The sequence below is a fragment of the Giraffa tippelskirchi genome, chromosome 1 (genome assembly GCF_054371585.1).
Source record: "Giraffa tippelskirchi isolate mGirTip1 chromosome 1, T2T-mGirTip1v1.2.pri, whole genome shotgun sequence".
NCBI classification, from domain to species: Eukaryota; Metazoa; Chordata; class Mammalia; order Artiodactyla; family Giraffidae; genus Giraffa; species Giraffa tippelskirchi.
In genome coordinates, this window is record NC_137275.1 from 224,986,407 (window position 1) to 225,012,900 (window position 26,494).

Genomic DNA, 26,494 nt, shown 5'->3' on the forward strand with positions numbered 1-26,494 from the left:
GGCCATGGAGATAAAGTCACTCTACGTGTGGTGGGTGGCCCTTCTAGCCCCACGAGGGCAAGGACTGAAATGTGACTTCAGGTGACAGCTGGCATTGACTTTGCTGTGTATTGAGGACGTAACTGTTTGTTGTAGCATCTACTGCTGTTGCAGGATGTCCATTCAAGGGTCAGCGTTACTCACCAAGGAAATATCACAAAAATGGACTGTGTGCAGATTGTGAGGCAAGAGACCCTGAGGAGATAGAATGTGGGGAAGGAGCAAATTAGCCAAGAGGGTGGTGGCCAGACCCTCTCGGCCTCTCGCTCTTGCCCAGCGTTTTCCAGATCCATGGTTCGGTAACAGCCGGGATCACTCACAGCGCTGTGCATGTGCATCACCGTGTACCCCCTCGGCCACGGCCACGTCTGCTCTGTAAGCGTGTATAAGCTCCACTGAAAAGCCCCTGAAGCTGCGTTACGTCTGTGTCCGCCGGGTCAGCCCCGAGAGGAGGGAAGACAGCGTGTCCGCTGCTACGGCTGCGGCCCCCATCGGGAGAGTAAACGTGTCTGCAGCTCCCACGGCTCCTCGAGGGTTCTCCCAGCTTCCCCGCTCGCGCCTTGCCTACCGTGTTCAGCAAACAGTGTGGACAGAGAGACATCTGGCGTAGTCGGCAGGAAGATACAGCGAGACATTGACCAGTGGCTGAAGGTGATGATGTCTGGAGGGTGAAATGAGGCACTGCTGTGCCGATAAAAGGCAGAAGAGCAGTGTAGAGCGGCCACTGAAATGAGAAGGTGCTGAGCACGTTCGTCTTTCTGCAGCACTTTTAGTTGTGTTCATGGTTTTCGTTCTTTTTTGTGTATTTAAAAAATTTTAAAGAAGCAGTGCTTTCGAGTCATTTAAGTCAGTTACTGCAAGTCTGGTTAAAATCAGCAGATCCTAAATATTTCCTTTCCACCTTATCTGGTGAGAGTAATCTCTCTCAGCGCTTCAGAAGGTGTTTCCTCTAGTCTTGACCCGCCTGCTCTCACCTCCCGGACGTGACCTGGTGACCGGACACCATGGCACCTGAGGATTCTCGGCTTTGTCCCGCTCTCCTGTCTTCTGTCGGGACTCCCGACAGTTCATCACAGTCTTTTGCCAAGCCTTCACTCAGGTTTCTCGTTTTTCTAGTTACAGGATGTTTTGTTGACTGCTGATTCAAGTAGGGCTCTCTGCCGTGGCTAGCCGGCAGTTCGGGAGTTTTGCTTGGGAGCAGCGTGAGCTTTAGGTTCAGCGCCTCGCTGTGTGTCCTGCCTTCCCCGGAAACGCCTCGCTCACCAGTGGTGCTCACGTGCCGGGTTTCTCTCCCCGGAGTTTCCGCTCCCTTGTCCTGCGTGCTTTTGAGCCGGTGCCTACATTCTTGCGTTTCTATCACCACAGTGAAGAGCAACTGGCCAAGGTGGCCGTGGTCAGGCGCCCTTGCCCCCCGTTTTGTAGGCTGACTTTATAGGACTTACCTGTGTCTGGTCGTGGGTTCTGGCCCTGCCGTGGCCCGTCCGCCTGGCGTCTGCACCTCCTGAAGCCTTTTCCCCTTGTCTCCCTCCGGTCCTCCCTCTGGTCCTCCTTGCTGAGCTCCGGTGCCAAGTCCTCCTGCACTGGGGGCTCTGTAGGTGGAAGCGGCCCAGCATGGCCCAGGCTGACAGGTGCTCGTGGCTCCGGGTTTTGCAGCTCTTCTTTCCCCAAGGGGCCCCCAGGGCAGCCCCCAGCTCTGCCCCACGGAGCTCCAGCCGCCTCCTGAGATGGCAGCAGGTCCCCCGCCCTGCTCTCATCCTCGCCCTGGTGTGTGGGGGACCCCTCTTCTGGCTGCCCCCTCTGGCGGTTCCTGGCACGGTCCCCCCTTGGCGTGGGGCGTGGCCGCCAGCGTCTTCCTCAGCATCTTCTCGCAGCGCCGACCTTCCCCACCTCGGAGGCTTCATCCTCCGGGTGCTTTTGGATTGTGGACATCTCCATGTTTCACTGAAGACGGTTTCTGCTCTTCACGCTCCTTCCTGCCCTTACAGGACTTCCAGAAGTCTCAGGAGACAGGAGCGAAGCCTTTAGCCCAGGTGAACGTGGGCAGGTGGTCAGCGCCCCCCAGCTTCTTGCTCTGCTGGACCTTGCAGTTCACGCCTGTGGCAGCTTCCTGAAGCCTTGGAACAAGCTCAGGGTTTTGGATTGACTTTTTCCAGTTGGCTCTGCAGGAGACTTGGCTCAAACCACCTGCTCCGCCGTCAGTGGGAGCCATCTTCTGCTCTGTTATTGAAGAATAGTTTGTTCACCCAGTTTATGACTGTTCAATAATTTTGTTAAAAATGATTTATATCTTAATTCTTTAATTTTTGTGTCCAATTACAGTTGTTTCCAGATTCTTTGGAAGCGCAGTTGGGTCACAGGTTGTACAGGAGTCGAGGGCTCCCCCGCACGTTTCTGAGCTGCCTCGCGGACCCCCCGTCCCAGGTGCTCCCGCAGCAGCGGTGGAGGCGGCCGCTGCCTGCGTGGTCTGTCCCGTCCGCCTTCATCCACATGTGCCCTCTCCTTCCCCCTGCAGGCCCGGGCCCTGACGCCTCAGACCGCAGAGACAGACGCCATTCGGTTTTTGGTTGGGACGCAGTCTCTCAAGTATGATAATCAGGTAACTGTTTCTGACAAATGTATACATGTTAATTACCAAGCCTGTTCTTGGTTTTATAGCCATTTTGTTCTTGATTTTTCAAGCAGCACTTGAGAATTAATGCCACGCAAACAAAGCAAAGCTTTCATTGGGATTTACATAGCCAACTTTATGTAACGACTGGATGAGAATAATTTAAACTTATTCTGTGTATCATTGCAGCTGTAATGTAGTGTTTTGTGGGTGCATCGGGGTCACCATGCAGGTGGTCGAGGGTACCAGGGTACCAGGGCACCAGAGCACGTGGTCAGTGTCACCCCTTTGACCCTGGCCAGTGGACAGCCGGTTTGATGGCTCACGGCACTCTCTAGCTGAGGCTGGACGAGGCCATAATCCTGTCTCAACGTCTTGGCCGTCACCACTAGTCAACCCAGGGAGAGACACAGGGTGTGGCCTGTGTCTCTAGGGCAGGAAGAATGTTGGGTTCTCACGAGGTCAGGCCTCAGATGTCTGGCCTTGAACAAATGGACCTACCTCGCCGGACTTCATCTTCCTTGTCCTCCAGCGGCGGCAGAGCCGTGGGTGCAGGTGCGGGGATGTTGCGGAGACTCACCTGCCTTGACCCTGGGGGAGCGTACGCGAGGCCGTGCCATGTGGCGCGGCCCGCCTCTGTCACCCTGCCCCCGGGGGGTGGACATCAGTCGCCGTGGGGGACTGTCTGGTGCTGTTGGGCGTGGTGAACCTGCTCTTGTGTGGATGCACGACTTCATGTTGGCACGGTCCCTGGGAGCTCATTTGGTGATACCTGTCTAGAGCTTCACACGTAAATGTTCACAGTATTTAACCTGTGTTCCGTACACCGAAAACATCGAAAAAGCTTTACATACAAGGAGCACTATTGTGACGGTACAGAGGATGGGGAGAAAACGGGAGGCAGTCACAGTGTGCAAAGGTTAGGCTGCCTAGTACGACATGCCATTTGTGATGGTGGAGCCACGTGGTTACCCTGGCTGAATCTCCTTCCTTTCAGAATAGTGTTCACTCACTGCGCGCATGAAAGCTGAGGCTCAAGAAAGCTGAGTCCCCTCAGAAGCACCACAGCTGAAAAATTCTTAGGTGATTCTTTGATGTTAAGATTGTATGTAGTATGTGATCAGTTCAGTTCATTTCAGTCACTCAGTCGTGTCTGACTCTTTGCGACCCCATGAACCACAGCATGCCAGGCCTCCCTGTCCATCACTGACTCCCGGAGTTTACCCAAACCCATGTCCATTCAGTTGATGATGCCATCCAACCATCTCATCCTCTGTCGTCCCCTTCTCCTCCTGCCCTCAATCTTTCCCAGCATCAGAGTCTTTTCAAATGAGTCAGCTCTTCACATCAGGTGGCCAAAGTATTGGAGTTTCAGCTTCAGCATCAGTCCTACCAATGAATATTCAGTGTGTGATCACTAGTGTGTAAAAAAGAAAAAATTTGCAATATATACAAATATCAAATCACTTCATTGTATAACTGAAGCTAATATGATGTTCTGTCAATTATACCTTTATTTAAAAAAGGTATATAAAGTACAAAACTATATCTCTGCATAGAATAAAGACTAGAAATAGGTCAAAAGGGCTCAAAACATGAGCCATGGTTATCTTCAGGGGATGTGAATATGCTGTAAATTGTTTCCTTATAATTTCCAGTTTTCTGAGTGTGTGTATTTATTGCTTTTCTCCTGGAAGATGTCAGATGAGACTGATTTATTTATAAAAAGAGTCAGCCGTGGCCTTCCCACAGGCAAGAGGACAGTGGCCCCTTGCAGCCTGGGGTGCTGCTTGGGGGTTGGGGAGGAGGAAGGCTGCCCAGTGCCAGCGCGGAAACACCTGCCTCCTCTGGGAGGACCCGCGCAGCGTGTGATAGGGGCGCCGGGGCTCAGGCACAGACCAACGCACGGCTGACCACCTTCTCGCCAGCTACTTGCTTTTCAGTCCGCTGCTCCGGGCCTGCACCGTTGACCTTTTTGGCAGAGCATCAGTTTTTGTTTATTTTTTTTCTGGCCGCACGTGAGTTCCCCAACCAGGGGTCAAACCACGTGTGTTTTAAGATGATGAGTCCTCGTCCCTGAGTGTCCCTGTCCCCTTCCCTCAGCGAGGGCGTCCGGGGGCTCCCTCTGTGTCCTCTCCACCCAGCTAGTCGCTTGTGTCCCCGTGTGAGTGCTGTGTGCGCCCCCCCTCCTGGGAGCGCTCGCAGCCGCCTGCAGCCTCGAGCTGATGAGAGATAAAGACGGTGACACCCGGTCCTGGCCGGGGACGCTGGGGGACCAGGGGCTGGACAGGTCCCCGGGGTTGTGTGGGGCGGGCAGGTGCCCTGGCCCCATCTCCAAACAGAAGACTTGGCTCTGAGCAGCCACGTGGTCCCTCCCAGGGCCCCAGCTGACTGTGGCGAGGTGGCCACTAAGCACCCCCTCTCCCCTGCCCCCTGCGCGTGCCGTGACCATGAAGCTCGGCTGCTGAGGTTTGTTGTCCGGGCGGCCCCAGGGCCAAGCCCCCCTGCCCTGCAGCTGTGACGGTGACAGCGGCGTCGCGTGACCCCCAGCCCGCCTGGAAGCCCCCTGCCCCACCCCGCCCAGGCTGGGCCCTTCCTAGGAAGGGGGGCTGCTGGCGGGGTCTCTGGCCCCGGGCTTCGCCTCAGGCCATCAGCGGCTCCCCGCAGCCGGTGATTCCCTGGGAAGTGCCTGGTGCCGGAGTCTGTGCTGCTTAATTCAACTCGGCTCTTTTTTCCTGAAAATTTCAGGAGCTGTCACAGTTGCTGGCCTCTCTGTGCCTGATGAGCTGCTTTATTTTCTGCGCCTTCAGTTTTGCCCGGGGCCCTGCCTGTGGTCAGAGCCGGTCAGGCCCTCCTGGAGCCTCCTCTGCTGTGGGCTGTCCTTCTACCGGGAGGAGGTGCTCCTCTGGGAGCTGGGCGTTTGCATCGTGGAGGTTTATTTGCTCCTGCACCGGGCTTATCCTGCAGAGGCTGCCTGCACGTTGCTCATCCCATTGAGGAGCACCAGGCTGACTGCTGTGGGGTCTCCGTGAAGCCCTTTCAGGTCTGTGCCTCGAACCCACCCCACGTGCACCTGCCTGACCGGGAGCCTCCAGGACCACCCCCCGCCCCCCAACCCTGGTCCTCCCATGTCACTCACGGGAACCGCTCCCCTCTTGGTGGTCTGAGGGCTCTGGTCTCGCTGTATCAATCGTGTCCTGTGTGTCCTTTTTGAAGCAGTTGGGGTGCATGTGTTTCTAGCTTGTAGCTCTACGTGTGGTCACTACGAGTGAGCCAGCCAACTGTCCCAGTGACTGGCTCGGGCCCCAGCTTTTCCCTGGCCCCTGACCACATGTCTCCTCGCTGTGGGCTGAATGCTGTGGGCTGAATGCTGTGTCCCCCCCCAAACCACACATGGGAGCCAACCCCGACATGACAGCGGCAGGAGGGGCCCTCCGGAAGGCGCTGAGGCCCTGAGGATGGAGCCTCGCAAGGTTAATCTCTTGGCTGGCGGAAGGGTGGAGATGTTGTGAGAATCCCCAGGCAGTGACAGACTTGAAGTAAGCAGACGGGAGGCGGGGAGGCCACGGCGTCTACCGGGGCGGCTGAGCTTAAGCTTCTCACCCCGCGGCCCTGCAGAGGGCTGTGGCCAGTGCCAGGAGGGCTTGCCACGGGAAGGTGCCGATGCTTTACTTTTCCTGGGGGGAGCTTTTGCGTTTTAGTTTCCAGTTTTGCCACGTTTTTTTTGCCTCTGAATTTTGCGTTTACCTTGAGTTCAGTAAGAGATGAAACGCACAGAGTGTGCCGGCCTAGGGTCACACGCTCGCTCTGGTGCTGGGCGCTGAGCACGGGCCGCTTTCTCTGAGCCCTGATTCTGTGAGAACATGAGGGGCCTTGGTTAAGAGCACCTTTACAGGCTTCCTTGTAAGTTTATAGCCCTGGCTCCTAAACTCGATAGAGTGTTATCTACACCCTTAGCCCTGTACTGCCAAGTCCAGCTTTAAAATTTTAATAATGGTAACTCAAAATAGGAGTTTGAGCTTCATTGAAAGTGAAAGTGAAAGTCACTCAGTCGTGTCCGACCCTTTGCGACCCCATGGGCTATACAGTCCATGGAGTTCTCCAGGCCAGAATACTGGAGTGGGTAGCTGTTCCCTTCTCCAGGGGATCTTCCCAACCCAGGGATTGAACCCAGGTCTCCCACATTGCAGGCAGATTCTTTACCAGCTGAGCCACCAGGGAAGCCCTTGAGCTTCATTCTAAGCCATTAAAAGCATTTTAGAAGCTCAGCAGGCCCATGAAGACCTCAAGTAACGCTTGCACACTGCCTGGCCGAGCACATGCGTCCCCCTCGGAGCCAGCACGAACGCTCTGTCTTCCTTGTTGCCGTCATTTTGCCCTCACCCTAACCGTGGTGTTTCCTCCGTGATGTAACTTGTTTTTGTAACTGGCCTGCTCGTGCACTTGACGTGAGCGGCATAGGTGGTGGGGCCCTGGGCGTAGGCAGTGGGTCACAGCCTCTCTCCCGGGATGTGGAGCTGCCTGGTCCTCTGCTGACCTGCTCTGGTGCAGAGCCCAGCGTTGTGGCGGGTGGGCACCCCCTGTGCCCCGACAGTGTGGGGGGTTCACGGCACATGCTCTGGAACGAGCCACGCTGCTCCAGCTTTTTCAGCCCCGGTTTGTTCCCCTGTAACCGTGGCTAGTAATGATACATCATCCTGTCGTCATCGAGCCCTTTTTAGTATTAAAGGAACCAGTGTGATGCAAATAGCTCAAGTGTCTGCGGCGTATCAGTTGTCATCCCTTTGACCCCTGCGTGTCAGCGCTGCTGACGTCCCCCGCCCTGCCCAAGCGTACCTGGACGACAGCATGTCCGGAGGACGTGTCCTGTGGCCCAGTCCGTGAGCCTGCTGTGGGTAAGGACGTGTGGAAAGAGCCTAGGACTCTGAAGCTTAAAGGCCACGTTATTAGAGTGTCAGATTAGGAGAGGTGGACCTGGGGGTCGTGGACGCCCCCCACCCCCGCCGTGGAGGGCGGAGGCTGACGTTTATGTGCTGAGCACCTGCGAAACGAGCCTGAGGAAGACCCACATGGACCACGGACCAAATCCTGGCTGGACTCCCTGCCTTCTCGTTCTCACAAGAAACATGAGCCTTCCCCAGGTGAGAGCGGGGACTTTGTGGCAGCGGGAAGTGCGGGAAGAGGTCAGGCTCGAAGGACGGCTCCCCAGCCAGGAGCCACCCGTGTGCAAGGGAGGGTGTGCGCGACCTGGGTCCACGGCCCCAAAGGAAGACCCGGAAGCCAGTGCTCCCGTGCTTCCTACGCGGCGGTCCTGACGGTGTTCCCGGCCAGGGAGTACAGCTCAGCACATCCTTTTCTCAGTGCTCACGGATTTTCTGATAAGGAGGAAACGTGTCAGATACCTAGAAAGAAGCTTCTTGCTCACTCTAACAACAGAAATTGTTCCTGGCTTTTTGTGTTGCCGTTTAGTCTGTCCCATGCGACTATTACAAACTTTATGTAGAAGCTGTCCACCAGGAGTATTTCCAAATCCACTGCAGAAGCTACACTGGGCTATGAGTGCTGGAGAAACTGAACTGAAAATAGTTTCAGAGATTAAAAGCAGTATTGCTGGTGTTTAATCTCCTCACTGCCCCAGGAGAAGGGTGGCCTCTGCCTGGCCGTGTGGTCCCAGCAATCCTGGGACCTTCATCCCCGCGTGGTCATCGCACTCTCGGGGAAACTGTGGCTCGGGTCTCACAGGCTGTAGGGGGCAGTGGTGGGCTTTGAGTTCTGCCCAGGCTGGCCCTTGAGGACAGAGGAGTGACTCCACGTGAGAACGTGATACAAGGGAGGCAGCCAAGGACAGAGCCCTGGGCCAGCAGAGGGGAGGTGCTTCGGGTATCCTGGAAACGTTTTTTAAAGTAGCATTTTAGTGTTTGTTCTGACTGCAAAGCTGTGCTTGAAAAAAATTTAAAAATAAAAGTAAACCACAAAGAAGTAAAGGAAAAGCCTCTGTAATTTCATTACCGAAAGGTAACCAATCACTTTCTGATTCTCTCACTGGGTTGTGCTTACTTTTTAACAAAAAGCGTGTGGAGCGTTTGTGCGGTTCTTTTACTGGTTCTTTTTCCCTTTTGTCCCCTGGAGAAGGGACAGCCTGCCTTCTCCAGTGTTCTTGGGCTTCCCTTGTGGCTCAGTTGGTAAAGAATCCGCCTGCGGTGCCGGAGACCCTCGTTCGGTCCCTGGGTCAGGAAGATCCCCTGGAGAAGGGAAAGGCTTCTCTCTGGTACTCTTGCCTGGAGAATCCCACGGGCTGTATAGTCCATGGGGTTGCAAAGAGTCAGACACGACTGAGAGACTTTCCCTCTCCCTTTCCCTTCTGTATATGTTATGGACCCTTTTCCCATCCCTGAATACTCTTCAGAGCAGAGTGGCTGGCCTCACAGTGTTGTATTACAGTCGGCTCACCTGAACAGTTCCCCGTTGCCAGGCAGGTAGGTGGCTCTTATGTTTCATTATGACAGTCAGCGCCACTGTGGACATTCCTGCTTAGATATAGATCTTTGTGCAGATCTTTGATTATCACGATAAGTTGATTTAAAAAACTTTAAGTTTTATTTTCCCCAATGACTTGACTATTGATAAGAGAGTGAATGTGAACATCATTTTCATTCCTCTAGAAATTATTCCAAAGAGCGTGGCACTAGCATGTTTAACTTTTCATTTAGTGGCTGAAACATGATGCTGTCATCACTGTTAGATGATCAGAGGGGTCGACGGCTGTCGGCCTTGTTTTTAGGAAGCGTTTTAAGTGATGCTGACCTGACGTGCAGCACTCTCTCCCCCCTTCGTCTCGGTTGCTTCCAGCATGTACTGTGTCCACTGCGGAGGGGGCCGGTCGGGGGTACGACTGGTCTTCGGCAGGCAGCAGCGCCCTGCCCCGCTCAGCTGAGCCGCAGGCCTGGGCCGGTCGCGGCGGTCGGCCCCCTCCTGGCGACTCTGGCCCTGACACCTGCCGCATTCTGACTGTGCCACGTGCAGGGCGGGGCAGGGCACGGAGCCTTTGGTGTCTCGTTTGGAGGACTGCACGTGGCGGGGCGGGGTCTGCGCTCGCAGTCTCAATACTGGGCAGGGATCTCACACTTGTCTTTGGAGAGGCATAGAGGCAGGTGAGCGTGTAGAAGTGCACACCGTTAGTGCAGTACGAAAGTGGTAAAGGTGTCCAAGGTACATTTGGTTCTCCTGTTGGTCTCTGTGGTCTGTGAAGGCAAGTGGCAAGTGTGTGAGCTTCTGACTGGCTCTTTCCTTGTGTCTGTAGATCCATGTCATAGACTTTGACGACGAGAACAACATTATCAATAAAAATGTGCTCCTGCATCAGGCGGGGGAGATCTGGCACATTAGTGCCAGCCCCGCAGACAAAGGCGTGCTGGCCACCTGCTACAACAAGAGTGAGTATCCCCGGGGGTCTGGGTGCCTGTGGGCCACCTGCTACAGTGAAGTGAGTGTCCCTGGGGGTCTGGGTGCCCGCGGGCCACCTGCTACAGTGAAGTGAGTGTCCCTGGGGGTCTGGGTGCCCGTGGGCCACCTGCTACAGTGAAGTGAGTGTCCCCGGGGGTCTGGGTGCCCGCGGGCCACCTGCTACACTGAAGTGAGTGTCCCTGGGGGTCTCAGTGCCCGCGGACCACCTGCTACAGTGAAGTGAGTGTCCTCGGGGGTCTGGGTGCCCGCGGCCACCTGCTACAGTGAAGTGAGTGTCCTTGGGGGTCTGGGTGCCTGTGAAGGGGTGGGTGCTTGGTCCATAAGCTGTGTACTCAGGGAAGTGCCGCTTCACAGAGAAGCTGTGATACTATGGGTAGATGGAGACTATAATAAGCAGTTATTATAATCCAGAGCCCAAGAAAGGAAGCTGGAACCACAGCTGTTCCCGGAGCCTTGACCCCAGGGCAGGGGAGGGACGAGCCTGAGGGTCTCCACTGGGGGTCGCAGCTACACTCATCCTCCGCACGCGCACCCTCAGAGAGCGGCAGAGTTGCGTCTTTCTCGTCATCTCTCTGCGTGTGAAACGGCCAGAGGGTGACGGCTCAGGGCCTGGGAGCCACGCCTCTCAGCGCGCACGCGGGCTGCGTGCTCCCGCGCCTCCGCCGGCTTCCGCCCAGCCCGCCGTTCACCCTTCTGTCTCTGCGACCCTTTACCACGTGCACAGCCTACGTTGCTACAACCCGCAGGCAGACAGCTTCTTGCAGAGTTCTGTTCTCTCTTGGAAAATGATAGCGAATCTGCCGTAGGTTGAAGTAACCTAGACGTCCAGACACTTTCTCCGAGCAAGCCGCCCTCCCACCCGTCCGGCGCCCGTGGGTGTCTCGGGAGGACTGCAGACAGGTGCCGCGGGGCGCTGGGGCCGCAGCGTCGGCGCGCGCTCTGGAGTCATGTTCGCTTCTCAGGGACCAAAGCGTCACGTGTCGTGTCCAGGGAGCGTCGTGCTTCCGCAGGGGAAGCAGAGTGCGTGCCTCTGCCGACCCCCGGACCCCCGGGGTCCTGCAGACAGGTCCGCACATCCGGCGGGCAGACACAGGCCGCTCTGCCGGACGGCTCTCTGCCCGGCTCAGGCGCGGCCGAGGCGGGAGCTCTGTTCCGGGGGCTGGCGGCTTCTGGTGTCGCTGAAAGCGCTTGGCGGTGACGCGCCCTTCCGTCCTCGGCCCCCTCCCCGCAGGTGGCCTCCAGGTCCGGCCGCCGTCTCCTGCCGATGGGCTGGCGGGCGTTCCTCCGCTGAGACGGTCTCCTCTTCCTCGGCCTCGGCCTGCAGTTGAGCGTCCCTGCCTCGTCCACACCGGACCTGTAGGGGTGATGGGGGCTGCAGCAGCGACCCAGGCCCGAGCGGGCTCCTCTGAGGGCTGAAGGTGACCCAGGGGGCCCCAGTGCCTGGCTGGTGCAGCGAGCCGCTTCTTAGGCCTGAAACCTTTCACTTCTCACCCAGTGACGAGCCGTGTGGAATGGGTGTGATTACGGGCAGGAAGTGTGTCCTCTTAGCACTCCAGAGGTTACGTGTGGGCTTCAGAGGCTGGAGTTGTCCTCCTCCTTGTACGCACCGAAAGGAGCCGTGGTATAACTTAGCTCATCTGCCAGAAGGAGCAGAGGCTGTGCGGACTTTATGGTCTGGTTTTTTTTTTTGAATTATAGTTGCTTTACAACATGTTAGTTTCTGATGTGCAGCAAAGTGATTCAGTTATATGTATATTTTTTTTATTCTTTTTCATATTCTTTTCCATTATGGTTTATTACAACTGATACTGAATATATAGTTCCCTGTGCTACACAGTAGGACTTTATGTATTTTACATACAGTAGTTTGTGTCTGCTAATTCCAAATTCCTAATTTATCCCTTCCCACCTTTTCCCCTTTGATAGGCATATGTATTTTTTTGTGTCTGTGAGTCTATTTCTGTTTTGTAAATAAGTTCATTTGCATCATATTTTAAATTCCACACATAAGTGATATCATATGATATTTGTCTCTGACTTCTTTGACTTAGTATGATAATCTCCAGGTCCATGCATGTTGCCGCAAATGCCATTATTTCATTCTTTGTTATGGCTGAGTAGTAGTCCATTGTATATACATACCACATCTTCTTTATCCATTTGTTGATGGACATCTGGATTGCTTCCATGTCCTAGCTGTTGTAACTAGTGCTGTGATGAACATTGAAGTGCATGCGTCTTTTCGAATTAAGAGGATTTTCCCCCCAGATATCTGCCCAGGAGTGGGATTGCTAGATCATATGATAATTCTATTTTTAGTTTTTTGGGGAACTTCCTCCTTACTGTTCTCTATAGTTCTACACCAATTTACATTCCCACCACCAACAGTAGGAGGGTTCCCTTTTTTCCACACCCTCTCCAGCATTTATTATATGTAAACTTTTTGGTGATGGCCATTCTGACCGGTGTGAGGTTGTACTCGTAACTTTAATCTGCATTTCTCCGATAATTAGTGATGTTGAGCATCTTTTCATGTGCCTGTTGGCCATCTGTGTGTCTTCTTTGTACAGGCTTTGTATGGGCTTCTCAGGTGGTGCTAGTGGTAAAGAACCTGCCCACCAACGCAGGAGACACAAGAGATGTAGGTACGATCCCTGGGTCTGAGTCGGGAAGATCCCCTGGAGAAGGAAATGGCAACCCACTCCAGTATTCTTGCCTGGAGAAGCCCATGGACAGAGCAGCCTGGTGGACCATAGCCCATGGTGTTGAAGAGTTGGACACAACTGAGTGACTGAGCACAGCACATGTTTTCTTTGCAGAAATTTCTGTTGAGACCCTCTGCCCATTTTTTAATTGGGTTATTTTCTTGGTGTTGAGTTGTATGAGCTGTTTGTATATTTTGGAAATCAAGCTCTTGTCAGTTGCATCATTTGTAAATATTTTTCTCCCATTCTGTAGGTTGTGTTTTTGTTTTGTTTATGGTCTCCTTTGCTGTGCAAAAGCTTATAAATTTGATTAGGTCCCATTTATTTATTTTGGCTTCTGTTTCTGCTGCCTTGGGAGACTGTAACATTCTTGATTTTAATGGATTTTGCCAGGTTTGGTTTATAGACTTGGTTTGGTGAGTGAGGACTTGCATTTAAACTCGTGACAGTCATTATAGCAGAACTGTCGCTGCTTTGTCAGCAGCCATGAGAGTGGCGGCACCTGGCGTGAGGGTTGCTGGCCCTGGACATCAGACGCTGTTTCAACACTTCAGGGAGCAGCCGCTCGTTGTGCTCCCATAGCACTGATGAAACGGAGGCACAGGAAGGCTGAGCGACTGTCAAGGTCACCTGTCTGGTGGGGACAGGGTTGGGATTTGGCCCTGGATCCTCTTCCGGGCAGTGCCCTTGACAGCTGACAGCGTCTCTTCGATCAGAGTCCCACCCGGGGATGAGGGGGCCTGTTCTAGAGCCGGCTGATCCATCCTGGGGCCATACACCAACGCAGCATGAGTCTCTGGCTCCAGACACTCACGCTACTCTGATGTTTAAAATCACCATTCTTCTGAGTTTTTCTTGTACTTTAAACGTGGGACGTGGAAAGAGGGAACGCCTTTCCTTCAGGGAGTAGGTGCTCAGCTAGGAGGCGAGAGGCGAGTCTTCTCCAGATCCAGGTGCAGAGGATGAGCACGTTGAAAAGAAGTCAGGAAGTTCTCTGGGGAGAGTGCTGTGCTGACCCCAGCCCTGCAGATGTGGGGGTCCCCACAGGGCCGGCCCTGGGTGTCTGCCCCACCCCAGACTGAATACAGTGGGGCAGGAAATGGAAATGGTCTGCACCCCATTTTAACACGTACAGGTTTTCTGGGCTCTCTGGCTTGGTGGCTAACATAGATCCGACGGGCTTCTCCTCACTGGGAGGACTGAGTGCTGACCGGTGTCAGCCAAAGATGACATCGCCGGGGGTGGGATCCCGCGTGAGGGCCTGCGGTTCCGTGGTTGCGTGCCTGGGGGGTGCGTGTGCTGCGTGATCGTTAGGTGTGTGTTTTGTCAGCTCTTCTTCCGTCTGGGGTTCACGTGGAGGTCCTTCACTGGGGTCACCATGTCTGGTGAGAAATGGGAAACCAGCCACGTGGAATATTATTTTGGGATCAAGTTACTGTTTTGTTCCAATGCTGTTTTCTTCAGGATGTAGATACGATTAACTCTTACTTGCCAAAAAACTGCGTGTTTCTTTGCTGCCTGGTCCCCTGAACGGTTTCTCCGTTAGTGAGGAGTATGGGGTGGCCCTGGTGGAGGGAAACACACCCCCACCCATCTCCGCCTCATCCACCACTTGCCTGCCTGCGAAGAGGAAGCAGAGCTTCTGGACGCCTGGACCGAGGGGTGCAGGGCTGAGGGGTAGCCTGTTAGAGGGCCTGGCTGGAGGCCTGCACCGGGCCCGTGGGGCGTGGTGCTCGCCCGGAAGACTTGGGCTGAAGCCCCACCCCACCGCTCGTGGGTGCCGGGCAAGTCACACACTGCTGCTGCGCACACGCTCTCACCAACGCACCATCCCATTCTGGATCTGAGGAAATGTGGACAGCTACCTCTGAATGCTAAGGTGCCAGGTGCGGGCAGTTCATTTATTAGAATTTTTTCCAGTTTATTGAGATATAATTGACATATAACTTTTTGTTAGTTTCAGGTGTACACCATAACAATTTGAGTCACATACAGTTAAACTCTCTCAGTGACCTTCAGATATGCAGTACAGATGAGATCGGGCGCATTCAGGGTGGTTTGGCCATAGACTCAAATATGCAGTCAGTATTGTCAACTGTGGGCTCCCCAGGCGCTGCGGTGTAGAGAATCCGCTACCAGTGTAGGAGATGCAGGCGACCCGAGTTCGATCCCTGGGTCGGGAAGATCCCCTGGAGAAGGGAACGGCTACCCACCCCAGTATTCTTGCTGGAGAATCCCATGGACAGAGGAGCCGGCGGGCTACAGTCCGTGAGGTTGCAGTCAGACACAACTGAGCCCGCAGCACACGCTGTTAACCGCAGTCGCTGCGCTGTGTGTTACATCCCCAGGACCCATTTATGTCGTAACTGAAAGTTTGGACTTTCTGACCCCTTCACCCAATTCTCCACGCCCCCCATACCACCTCTGCTGACCACCACTCTGTTCTCTGCAGCTGTGAGCTCTTTTTTTTTTTTTTCTCCTAGATCTCACATAGACATGAGATCATACAGGCTTTGTCATTCTGCACATGATGCCTCGTTTCACTTAGTATAATGCCCTCCAGGTTCATCATGTTGTTGCTAATGAAGAGCGCCTCCTTTTTACGGCTGAGTAACGGTCTACTGTGTGTCCACACCACGTCTCCTTTGTCCACTCACCCGGCGATGGGCATTTGGGTCGCTTCTGCATCTTGGGTGTGGTGATGACACTGCCGGGAGCATGGGGTGCCTGGTATCTGGTTTAACCCTGCTTTACCGCACTTCCAGCAGGACCTTGCAATGATGATTTGTTGGTTCCAGAGCCCCTGACCCACATTCTTTCAGGCTTTGAGGGCATTGTTTCTGGGGCAAGGATTTTGTAAACACTCCTTGTTATAAAGATGTTTTCTTCTTGTTGATTTTCATCACCAAGAACAGAGACATAACGGTCCCCACTTTTGAGTGATGTTTGTGATAATGTTCAAAGCTTGGTGTTTAGAGGCCGATGAGATCAATGATCTTAACACAGGGCCCTGTACGCTCTTTAGAAATCGATCATATTTTACAGACCCAGTATTTTGTTGCTTGTCCCAAATATCCCAAACCCACTGGTGTTATTCCTCTCGGCACCGAGTTGTGTGACCTGTACCATGTTACCAGAGCCTGTATTGGCCTCTTATTTATAACTGGAGGATAACTACTTTACAACATTATGTTGACTTCTGCCGTACAGCATCGTGAGTCAGCCTTAGGTACACATATGTCCCCTCCCTCTTGAACCTCCCCACCCATCCCAGCCCTCTAGGGGTCACAGAGCATCCTGTGTTATACAGCGGCTTCCCATCAGCGGTCTGGCCTCTGACTTTTGAACCGCAGGTGAGGAGGGTTCTGACCGCCGGGTTCATCTGAGCCTGGCTCACTCCTTCCGGTTTTCGATTTTGGAGATGGAGGCCTGGACAGTGAGAGTTCAGACAGCAAGGGCCGCCTGCATTGTTCTTGTGCAGCTGTCGGGCGGGAATTAGACGGAGTTCCAGAACGTGGGGGAAGTTTTTAATTAGCTCCTTTTTTGGAGACGGAATCCTGGATCGCTTCTTACACTCCTGACTAACCTCTTTGGCTCCCATCTGCCTCTTTCTCTGTCCTCACTGACTTCCTGTAGCACCTCCAAATTTAGTATCATCTGGAAATTTAATTAATGTGCTGTTTACTGCTCCTTCCAGGTCGCTAATGAAGATGTTAAGTAAGATGTGGTCCCCCGGGCTGGCCGCTGGACACCCCCTCACGGCTCAATACTCCGTCATTTATCAGTGCACTTGGTTTATGGTCCTTTCTCCAGCTTTCAGGCCACGAGGGGGTGCTTAGACAAAGCCCAATTTGAATTAATTTTTCCAGTAAGACTGTAAAAAACTCTGTGCTTGATTCCTCCCTCAACCCCAGCCGTGTCGTTGGCCTTGTTCTTCCCTGCTCCCGCCCCCCTCCCCCTGGCCCCCCTCTCCCCGGAGGTGCAGGTGGCGCTGCCAGCTGCCCTGGCTTTGTGAGGCTGGACCGTCTCGAGGTGGCTCCTTCCACGGTGCTCTGCCCTGCCCACAGTCTCCATCTGCCCCGGTCTGCACGGCAGAACCCACAGACGTGCGTGAGCAATTGCAGCCTGAGGTCCAGGAGTCCTCCGAGGGCCCTCCCCTTGGCCTCCTCTTATGGGGCCATCCCTCTGGGCCTGGCTGTGTCCCAAAGCCCTTTTCTCATGCGGATGCCGGTCCTTTTGAACCAGGGCTCCACCCTAATGACCTCATTTGAATTGCCTCTTTGAAGGCCGTCTGCCTGTACAGTCACATTCTGAGGTGCTGGGGAGAGGGCTTTAGCACATGAGTTTGTGGGTTGGGGGGAACATAGTTCAGTCCTTGAGAGCAGTGGATTTGTGACTCGTTTATGTGAGAGGTTTGGAAAGAGGTTTGGGGAGGGCTTCTATCCTGATTGGTCTTGCCTGGTGGCTCAAATGGTAAAGCGTCTGCCTACAATGCGGGAGACCCGGGTTTGATCCCTGGGTCGGGAAGATCCTCTGGAGAAGGCAATGGCAACCCACTCCAGTATTCTTGCCTGGAGAATCCTATGGATGGAGGAGCCTGGTGGGCTACAGTCCATGGGGTCACATAGAGTCAGACACGGCTGAACGACTTCACTTTAACTTTCTATCTTGATTAGGTTCTCAGACCCAAAGGTAGGTAACCAGCCTCCATCACTCGGCATATCCCTGGGTTCCAGACGTCAGTCCACCCATCGGGTGCACCTCAGGCCTCCCTGCACACACTTTGCTGTTATGTTTTGACTAGAGGTGAGACCTTGAAGGCCTGCCTTCTATTTTGATGACACTGTTTGGGATGTGGGAGGGGGCATGGCCAGGCAGGGCGTGGCTGTGGGGGGCGTGGCTAGAAGGGAAGGGGGCGTGGCCGCTAAGGGCGGGGCCTTGAGAGTCCGGTGGGGGCGTGGCTGGGGTGGGCGTGGCTTGGACCCGCCCCTTGGCCTGCTCTGGAGGAGCAGGTGGCGCTGGTGGCCTCCAGGAGGGACGCGGTGCTGGAGAGGGTGGTGGGGGCAGGCGCTGTGCATGCATCTGTGGACTGTTGGGCCGGGGCTGTGACCACCGTGTGCTCTGGGCCCCCGGGAAGAGCAGGACTTCCCGGGAGGAGGCTGGGGGTTAGGAGCAGCCACTGGAAGGGCAGGCTGGAGTGCTGCACCCGAGCCCCCCCAGCCAGGCGGTTTCGGGGTCAGATCTGCAGTTTTACGAGATCCCAGAGGGACGAGAGGGGGCGGAGGAGGGGGCCCTGACCCCGAGGACCGTAGGAAACTGCTCCTGCTTCTGTCAATGTCATTCATGTCACCCTGTGGTCCTGTGACTCGCCAGACACAAAACCCTGCGAAAATAGTCTTTAAAGAAAGGTGCAAGTACCTAAAAATGAGAAAAATCTTCTCTGCGTGCTGTGAAATTTCAGGAAGACCAACAGACGCTTTTTTTTTTTTAAATGGTGAACTCAAGATGGAGAACAAAGGTAAAAGGATGCACACAGGGGCGATGAGTTGGGGCTTTTAGAAGCTCTCATCCAATTGGCGGCGGGCTCCGCACCTCCCACGACCCCGGGAAGGCTGGGTGAGTGGCAGCTGGTATTACCGGCAGCAGAATCAATCTCGCGCCCCCGCGCGCGGGGGAGAGCAGCTCACATCAGGACCAGATGAATTTTTCAGCAGAGGAAGGTGAAATGTCAGGAAGACTGTAGATCACGCCGTTGCAGGGTCCTCGGGAAATTAGAGCAGTGAAGGGCTGACAGAGCGGTGGCGGTGAAATACTGCTGCCGCGGCCGCCTGCTCCCTCTACAGTGAGCCGAGGCCGACGGCGGGGCAGACTGAGGGCTGCTGCGCCGTCCTGGGCCCAGCGTCTCGGGCTCATGGTCAGGCGCACAGTTTGGGGTTGGCCCAAGGTCTTGCTGGGATGGTGGTGGGGGGTGGGAGTGCGAGGAAACCTGAGGGGCGCTGGGGCCGGATGATGAAGACCCCAGGGTGAGGGGTGAGGGTCAGATGCACGTGCTGACCTCTTCCTGGCCTCGCCCTCCACTCCTCCCCCCACCTCCTGTCTCCTCTCTCTTGCCCAGGCCCCAGCTTGGGTCTTCAGGTCTCACCTTGACCACTGTAATTTGCCTCCTAGAACAGACTTTTTTTAAAGCACAGATGCAGGCTCTCATTTGGCTTCACCACCAGCCCAGAACACCTGGGAGCCTGTCCTGGCCCCCCCCCCCCCCTTCCCCTGACCGGGAGCACTTAGGGCTTAGGGGCCCTCCTGGGCCTGTCTGTGTCTGTGAAGCGGGAGGTGTAATTGTGGGCTTCGGGTGCCTGGTAAGGGGCTGTCCCACCTGCGCCACGTCCTCTGTGAGCTGGCCCCACGCTGCCCTTCTCCTCCCCTGGCTGCCGCACGCTGCCAGTTCTCTGGGTGATTTTCATGCTAATCCCTCCTCCGCAAGCATTCTTCCTCCAGATCCCCGCCTGTCACAGTCTGTCTGTCCCGAGCCAGCCTGTCCCCTCCACCACCGCGCACCCCAGCCTGTCCCCTCCACCACCGCGCACCGGCCTGTGTGTCGGGAAAGGCAGGGGGTGCAGGGTGGAGGCTCTGCCAAAGACGGAATGTTCTAGAGCTTCCCTGACCTCCCGGTGCCGTCCAGGTCAAGGGAGCAGACTTCTCCGGAGGCGTGTCCGTGCTGACGCTTTCTGTCTTCCCTGATCCTCTCCTGGGTTGCCTCCACCACTGCTGTCCTCCTGTTAAAGATAGCGTGGGTGTCATTAGATGAGAAGCGGCTGTGGGCCCCCTGAAGGCGTCTGTCCTGGGCCTGAGCAGGCGGCGGCCGCAGGGGAGCAGCTCCCTCCGCTCTTACCCAGGATGCCTTGCCCGTTGGAGGTGAGCCGTTTTGCCAACGGCTGCTTGTTGGAGCGTGTGTGTGTTTGATTCACCCTGCTGCCCCCTTTTAATCCGTGCGTCTAGACTCTAGTGTTCAACTGTGTGTTAAGGCTTCCCCGGTGACTCGGTCAGTGAAGAGTCTGCCCTAAATGCGGGTCCCCTGGGTTGGGAAGGTCCCCTGGATAAGGAAATGGCAACCCACTCCAGAATTCTTGCCTGGAGAATTCATGGAGAGAGGAGCCTGGTGGGCTACAGTCCGTGGGGTCGCAAAGAGTCGGAAAGGCTAACTTGCACTTTCAGACTACTTCTATTTCCTTATGGGTGTGTTAGGGCTGAAGTGGGCCGTTTTGTTATCTGTTTTCTGTGTCTTTGTTTCTCATCACTGTCCCTTTCTTACCTTCCTGTGGGTTACTTGAACAGTTTGTGAAATCTGATTTATTTATGATGTTTCTGAATATGCTGCTTTGTATCGTTTTCTTGGTGTTTGCTCTACATACATGACTTTTTTTTTAAACTAGTTTATCTATTTTTTAACTTTACAATATTGTATTTGTTTTGCCATACATTGACATGAATCCACCATGGGTGTGTATGTGTTCCCCTTCCAGAACCCCCCATACATGATTTTTCAAGTCTACTTCTAGAGAAGTACAGAAACCTTCCATGTAAGTCTCTCTGCCCTCCTCAGTTAAAAATATATAATTATCTCAAGATTTTCTTGATACACATTGACATCAGCTGTGTCATTTTCTGTGTATGTATATACTTTTGTTTATATTGTCTTTGTCTTTTATTTTGATTTTTGTTAAAAAATAGGAATTTATTTTCCTAAGTGGTCCTACCTCTGCACCCTGTTACCTGAGATGCCCCCTGCCCTCTCCCCGCCGTGGCCTGGAGCTACTTCGGCCTTTCCAGTTGATGTTCTTATCTCTGTGCTTGGGGATGGTACTCATTCCTTACAGAGTTACAGTTGGAAAAACAGGAAAAGCGTGGCAATTCAGAAAGTCTGCATCTTAAACCATGAAACCGTTTCTGCAGGTTGGTTTTGAGTAATGGGGTTTTATGATAATTATTCTTCATTAGTCGGTCTGATGTAATTATGTAAGATTTAAAAAGCTTCCATCTAAAATCAAGCAGGAGATGTTTGCGCAGGCCTCACACTTGCCGGTCGCCTCTTTCAGCGTGCTTCTGTGTCAGGTGGTGTGACGGGCGGTGGGCTCGGCCAGCAGAGGGCGGAGCTCTTCCGGGACTCCCTGGTCTCCATCACTGGTCTAGAAGTTTCCCTGGAGCCCAGGGCAGCTCACTCAGAAATGAAGTCAGGGACTTATCTGGGATGCCGCATCATCTTTTGAATTTTCTTCCTGTATTTGGGGAAAATTCCTGGATTATTAGTCCTGTTTCCCCTCATGGAAATAAATCAGGTTTCTGGTTCCCCTTGCAGCTGGGACACAGCACGTGACCTAGGCTCCTCGGGTCGGAGGTGGCCACACGAGAGGACAGTGGGGTCGCCGGTGTGGCGGCTGCAGAGCCGTCAGCTTTGTGGGGGCCGGAGTGGCTGCAGTGCCATGGCCTCCAGGTGGGAGCGGGTGCCCAGCACTGCCTGCAACGACCAGACGGGGCCTGGTTCTCGTCACGACTGATGCACCCTCTCATTCCTCTGCGTCCTAAAGTCATCTCTTTTAATCGACGGAGGCAGCTTTGTGGATGCGGCTGAGGCCCGAGGGCTGTGCACTGTGCCAGGCTGCGGGAGGCCGCCCCTGGGGATCCTGGTGGTGACAGTGACCACTCTGCAGCCGAGCTGGGTCACCTCCAGTTACTGCCCCTGGTCTGCAGGGGTAATGTGGAGGCCCAGCCTGTTCCCATTCTCACTGGGTCGCCCAGGGCCCCACATGTGCCAGCTGCCTGCATGCCGTGTGCCCTTGCCCTGTTGGGAGGAGACCCCGCCCTGCCAGGAGCTTGCGGTTGGGCGGGGAGAACAGGCCCTACCGGTACCCCCGCAGCAGCGATGCCTAGGGCAGGGGCTGGTGGGGGTGGTCAGAGATGGGCCAGGGCCACGGGCCCAGCGCCAGCTCTCCTGGTGGGGACCACTCAGCCGAGGCACAGGCCTGCCCGTCCTGGACATCCCCTCCTCCCCGTTCCTCCATCCAGTGCCAGTCGTTTCGCTCGCTTCCTGTGGCCCATCAGTGCACTGAGAAGAGGCCACACAGACAAAATAAGGGACAGAAAGGACACCCTGGGGCAGGGAGGAGGGTGGCTGGCCTGGCGGAGCCGCGGGCCTGGATTCAGAGGAGGGGACCTTCTGAGGGGGAGCCTGGGAGACGACAGTTCACCATTTACTACACACATTGCGATGGTTCCTCTTTGTGACTTACTTGAAACCAAACACATCCTTCTAGCATGTTGATTTTTGTTTTTCCCTTTTGAAGATCAGCTCTCCCTGTGACCTAAGAGGGCAGGGCTATCCTGCTCCCTGAGCAGGGCCGGGCGTCAAGCGGGGCTCCCTTCTCCAGACACCCCACAAGCAGCTGTGTCGGATCCAGGGCTGGTCGAGTTCAGGGGAATTGGTTTCTTTGCTGTGGGCCCGGAAGTTTCCGAACGCCTAGCTCCAGCGTCCCCCTCCGTCGCCGCGTAGATATTCTCTGCAGGGGCTCTTCACCTCCGTTCCACTCTGGAGGTTTTGTGCAGCTGTGTGGACTCCGGAGCCCCTGAGAAGGTCCCCTGGGGCTCTACTGTAGCACACCTAGAATTCTTCCCTGTGGGGTGCCCGTGCTGGTCCCATGAACTCCACCTTCTGCCTCCACCCTGGTCTCTGAGTCAGGGGTTCAGGCTGTTTCTGCCTTTGTTCTCATTCCCTCCTGTTCCTTATGGAAATACGTGCTGCATCCAACACCCAAGATATTTTAAATGGTGAATTTGAGTATCTAGAGATTTCAGGTTAGTCATCACTCCTTGCCACTTGTAACCTCGTTTTTGTCTCACCGTCTTTATCACTCTGAGCTTACATTTGGCCAGTCTTTGAAAGTAAGAGGCATGAACCCTCAAACCAATATAACATGACCAGAAATACTTTCCTGAGTTGTTTTTTAAGCCAATATGGTTCAGCTGTGTTCGCCCGAGGGCCAGCACGTGCATCTTGAGCTCCAAGGTGAAACGGGCTGCCCCAGCTGGAAGGGGTGAGCATGTCTTCAGACCTAAGCAGTCTGCTTAGGAGAGTCCCTTGGCCAGCCATGGGCACAGGCCTGTTCTCCTCGGGGTCTGAGGGGCCGCCTCTGCCTGTGGAGGGGGAAGACCTGGTCTCCTCGGGGTCAGAGGGGCCGCCTCCGCCTGTGGAGGGGGAAGACTGTTCTCCTCGGGGTCTGAGGGACCCCCCCTCTGCCTGTGGAGGGGGAAGGCCTCTGTCCATCGAATCTCCCGTCTGTTCTTAGGAGTTGGGTTGCTGATCCCAGAAGGTGAGCTTCAAAAGGAGATAATTTATCACCTTCAAGTAGAACCCAACTGGTGAGGACCGGCTTCATCATCCACTGACAGTGCCCTCGGGTGGTGAAGGGGCTCGTGGTCTGTTACAGGAGCACCAACCCCATCATGTGGCTCCACTCACGACCTGGCACCTCTCAAAGGGCCCCCTCCTGACACCATTGCACCGGGGGCTGGGATTTCAGCACAGGAACTTGGAGGGGGATGCAGACTTTGAGTCTGGTAATCTGTTATGAAAAAATAGGCATTGCTTCTGTCTTTCCCCACTAGGGTCGTCATCTTGGCAGAAGCTGCCCGAGTGCAGCTGGTCATTTTTAAACCTGTTGTCTTAACAGAGGTTGCATTGTAAACACTTGGGTAAAACTTTTAAAAGTGTATGTTTTTTTATAGTAGTATTTTGATCTATATCATAATGCATTTAGGAAGCAGCTATCTTTCCTAGCTCCCCTTTGAAAGCAGAAAGGTTAGAAATGACAAATATTCAGGGCCCAGCAGACTCAGATACAGAGAAGGCATTCAGGTATGTAATGAACTGTGCGCTGTTCACATAAGACGCCATCCCATTTTGCCTCCATGTGAATCCTAATTACAAAAAATTTAAATTCTTGACCTCTAAGTGTCTGTGTGGTGACGCTGGGTATGACTGAGCTCTCCCTGAGCTGCGCCCCCCGCCCCAGCCGTCCCCACCACTGCAGGTGCTGGCACTCACACCTGGGGGGCACTCATTCCTTGATGTGGAGACTGGGTTCAGGGCCACCGAGCACCCTCATCGAAGCCGGGGAGTCTTGGCAGCTCGAGAGAAGCTGAAGATCGGGTCTCTTTTCTGTCCTGACCAGAAAGCGGAGGGCTGGCTCCCCGAGGGTGGAGAGGTTCCCCAGCCCTGCGTGCTTCCCCCTGGAAGCCCCCAGCTCCTGGCCTGGCCTGTAGCATGAGGGGACGAGACGGGCTTCCTCTGTGTCCCTCTTGTGGCAGAAACAGATGCGTGTGGTCCGGTGGCCTTTAGCCTGGCTGGTCACAGAGGGATGGGGGATGTGGTGTCCTGCTTCTGCGTCTTGTCCCCTTTCTGTCCCTGCCTTCCCTGGGCCTGCTTTGCCCTCGCCCCATCACCTTCTTCCGGGCAAACCCTGGGGCTAGATTCGGCATGGACGGCCAGGTGGCAGCCCGTGTCTCGAAGCCCGAGTCGGAAGTATTTCCCTTTAGGAAATGCTCCCAGAGGCATCAGCCGGAGGTCATGGCAATGACCACTTAGCTCTGTCCTAGGCCATTTCCACCTGCCGGCCTGGGTCTAGACCTGGGGGTGGGTACTGGCTCACACGTGAGTATAAATACAGATCCTGTGGAGGAGAGCGTTGGGGAGGTGCAGCAAGAGAGGCCCGGTCCCATGAGGCTGGGCGTGGCTTTGGGGCAGGCTTCTCGACAATGAGGGGGAGTTTGAGCACCTGCAGGAGAGGGGACAGTGTGTGTGTGTGTGTGTCAGTCACAGGTGTGCACAGATGTGGGAGACTCCTGCTCCAGGGCCTGCCGAGGGCCTGAGCTGGGCTGTACAAGGGTCCAGGGAGTGGGAAGTGGCCAGGCTGCCGTGTGGGGTGGGAGGCTGGTGGCCTGGGTTCTGGAGGGCCCTGCAGGCCTGGCTCTAAGGACAGTGGGACACGCGGCTGGGGAGGGAGGCGCACTCATCCACCCGTCTCATGGGTGTTTGTCCAGCTGCTGCTTGTTCAGCATATCCAGGGCTCGAGAACAGGCCCTCAAGGCCTCCCCCCATCCCCACCCAGGGACCAGTGCTGTGGGGCAGAGGGCAGATGTGTGGGGCGTGCCAGCCCGGGCCTCCGGTGTGTATGACGCTCGGTGTCAGGAGAGCACTGGCCTTGGCCCTGATCGTGGGGGTGGGACACCAGGGAGCCTGGATGAGGAGCGGTTCAGGGTCAGTGCTGGACAGGGAAGCGTGTCCTGCATCCGGTCAGTGGGCTGCGGGGAGATGGGTGAGCTGCTGCTGAAAAGGAGGTGCCATCAGCATCTCTGCGGGTTGAAAGTCGAGGCGCTGGCCCCAGGTGGGGACCAGCCCTGGGCCTGCGGTGCCTGCCTGCGGCGAGGGCGAGGCCTGGTTCCGTGCCCCACTGTTATGAGTCCAGGCTTGTTCTGCTTGCTGTACGCCAGGTTGATAATCGAGAGACAAGCTGGCGGGGCAGAGAATAGCAGCTTTACACAGAAAGCCAGCAGGCAGAAGGTGGTGGGCTTGTGCCCACCCCCCCAAGGAACCATCTTGCCAGAGTCAGAATTCCTGCTGCTTTTATATCAAAAGGGGATGGAATAAAGTCAGATGCTTCCTCCTTCCCTTCGGGCCCCCGGAGGAATATGTCAATTTCTTCCTCCTGGAGCCTTTCACAGGTGGTCAAGAGAATTCCTGTGAGCTAAACCAAGCTCACTTCGTGCTCATTACCTGGGAGCAGGGTTCCCAGAGATGGGCCATTAGGGATAACTGCAGCCTGGAGGCAGCATCTCTTTATGATGAAGGTGTGATGGCACGCAGAGGTTCTTCCTTCTGACCCTCGGTATCCCGGCTCGGGCATCGGCACCCAGGACACCCTCGGCCCTCGCCTGCCTCCTGGGCCTCCGTCTTCTCCCCAGGTTCCTGCTGTTGGTTGTGGAGGTGTACCTGGGTCTTTGGGTCGTGTCAGTTCTCCTTCCCCCGTCCACACAGAAGGAAGGGACATTCTGGGGCTGGCGTCCCTTGTTTAAACCCAGATAGAAGGCGGGAGTGGCCTCAGGGTAGCTGAGAAGGGAGGCAGAAAGTGGGTGCCCAGAGGCCAGGGAAGAAGGCAGCAGGGCCTGACTCCAGCCTCCCTCGCTAGCCGGTGGGGACATGCAGTAAACAGTTCTGTCCTGGGAAGAGAGCCCCGTGGGCAGTGAGCGCTGCAGAGAGTGAGCCTGGGTGGGAATCCTGGGCGTGGAGGACCGCGTCTGATCCGGGAGACGGTGGGTGTGGAGGGGCAGGGGCGGGGGGAGCACGCTGCGGCCGTGGCAGGGTGCTGCTGCCCGTCCACGTCCAGGTCTGGGGCCGCGGTGGCCTCGAGGGACGTCCAGGCCGCGTTCTGTGAGTGCCCCCCCTCAGTCACTCGCTTCCTGCGAGAGGAGGGCTGACGGAAGGCCCTGGGCCCTCCTTTGAGAAGCCCCCTCCCAGTAGACTTTCCGCAAGCGCAAGGCCTGCTGTTGTGGGTCTGGAGTGAGATGAGTCTGCTCTTAGAGTTCAGGCTCCGAGGTGGGGTGTGCCTCCGCCGGCCTGTGGCGTCTGACC

At 55.3% G+C, this 26,494-nt stretch overlaps 1 protein-coding gene across 6 annotated transcripts in view; it reads left to right on the forward strand.

Annotated features, from left to right (window-relative positions):
* EIPR1 (EARP complex and GARP complex interacting protein 1) overlaps positions 1 to 26,494 on the forward strand; it is a 122,675-nt gene that overhangs the window by 5,293 nt on the left and 90,888 nt on the right. For 3 of the 6 annotated variants that reach the window (XM_081529277.1, XM_081529288.1, XM_081529298.1), the window contains exons 2-3: positions 2,552 to 2,635; positions 9,948 to 10,080. In XM_081529277.1, coding sequence (XP_081385403.1) covers positions 2,552 to 2,635; positions 9,948 to 10,080 — 217 coding nt within the window. The remainder of the gene's footprint in view (positions 1 to 2,551; positions 2,636 to 9,947; positions 10,081 to 26,494) is intronic. The other 3 variants (XM_081529309.1, XM_081529320.1, XM_081529327.1) reach the window with 1 other exon arrangement.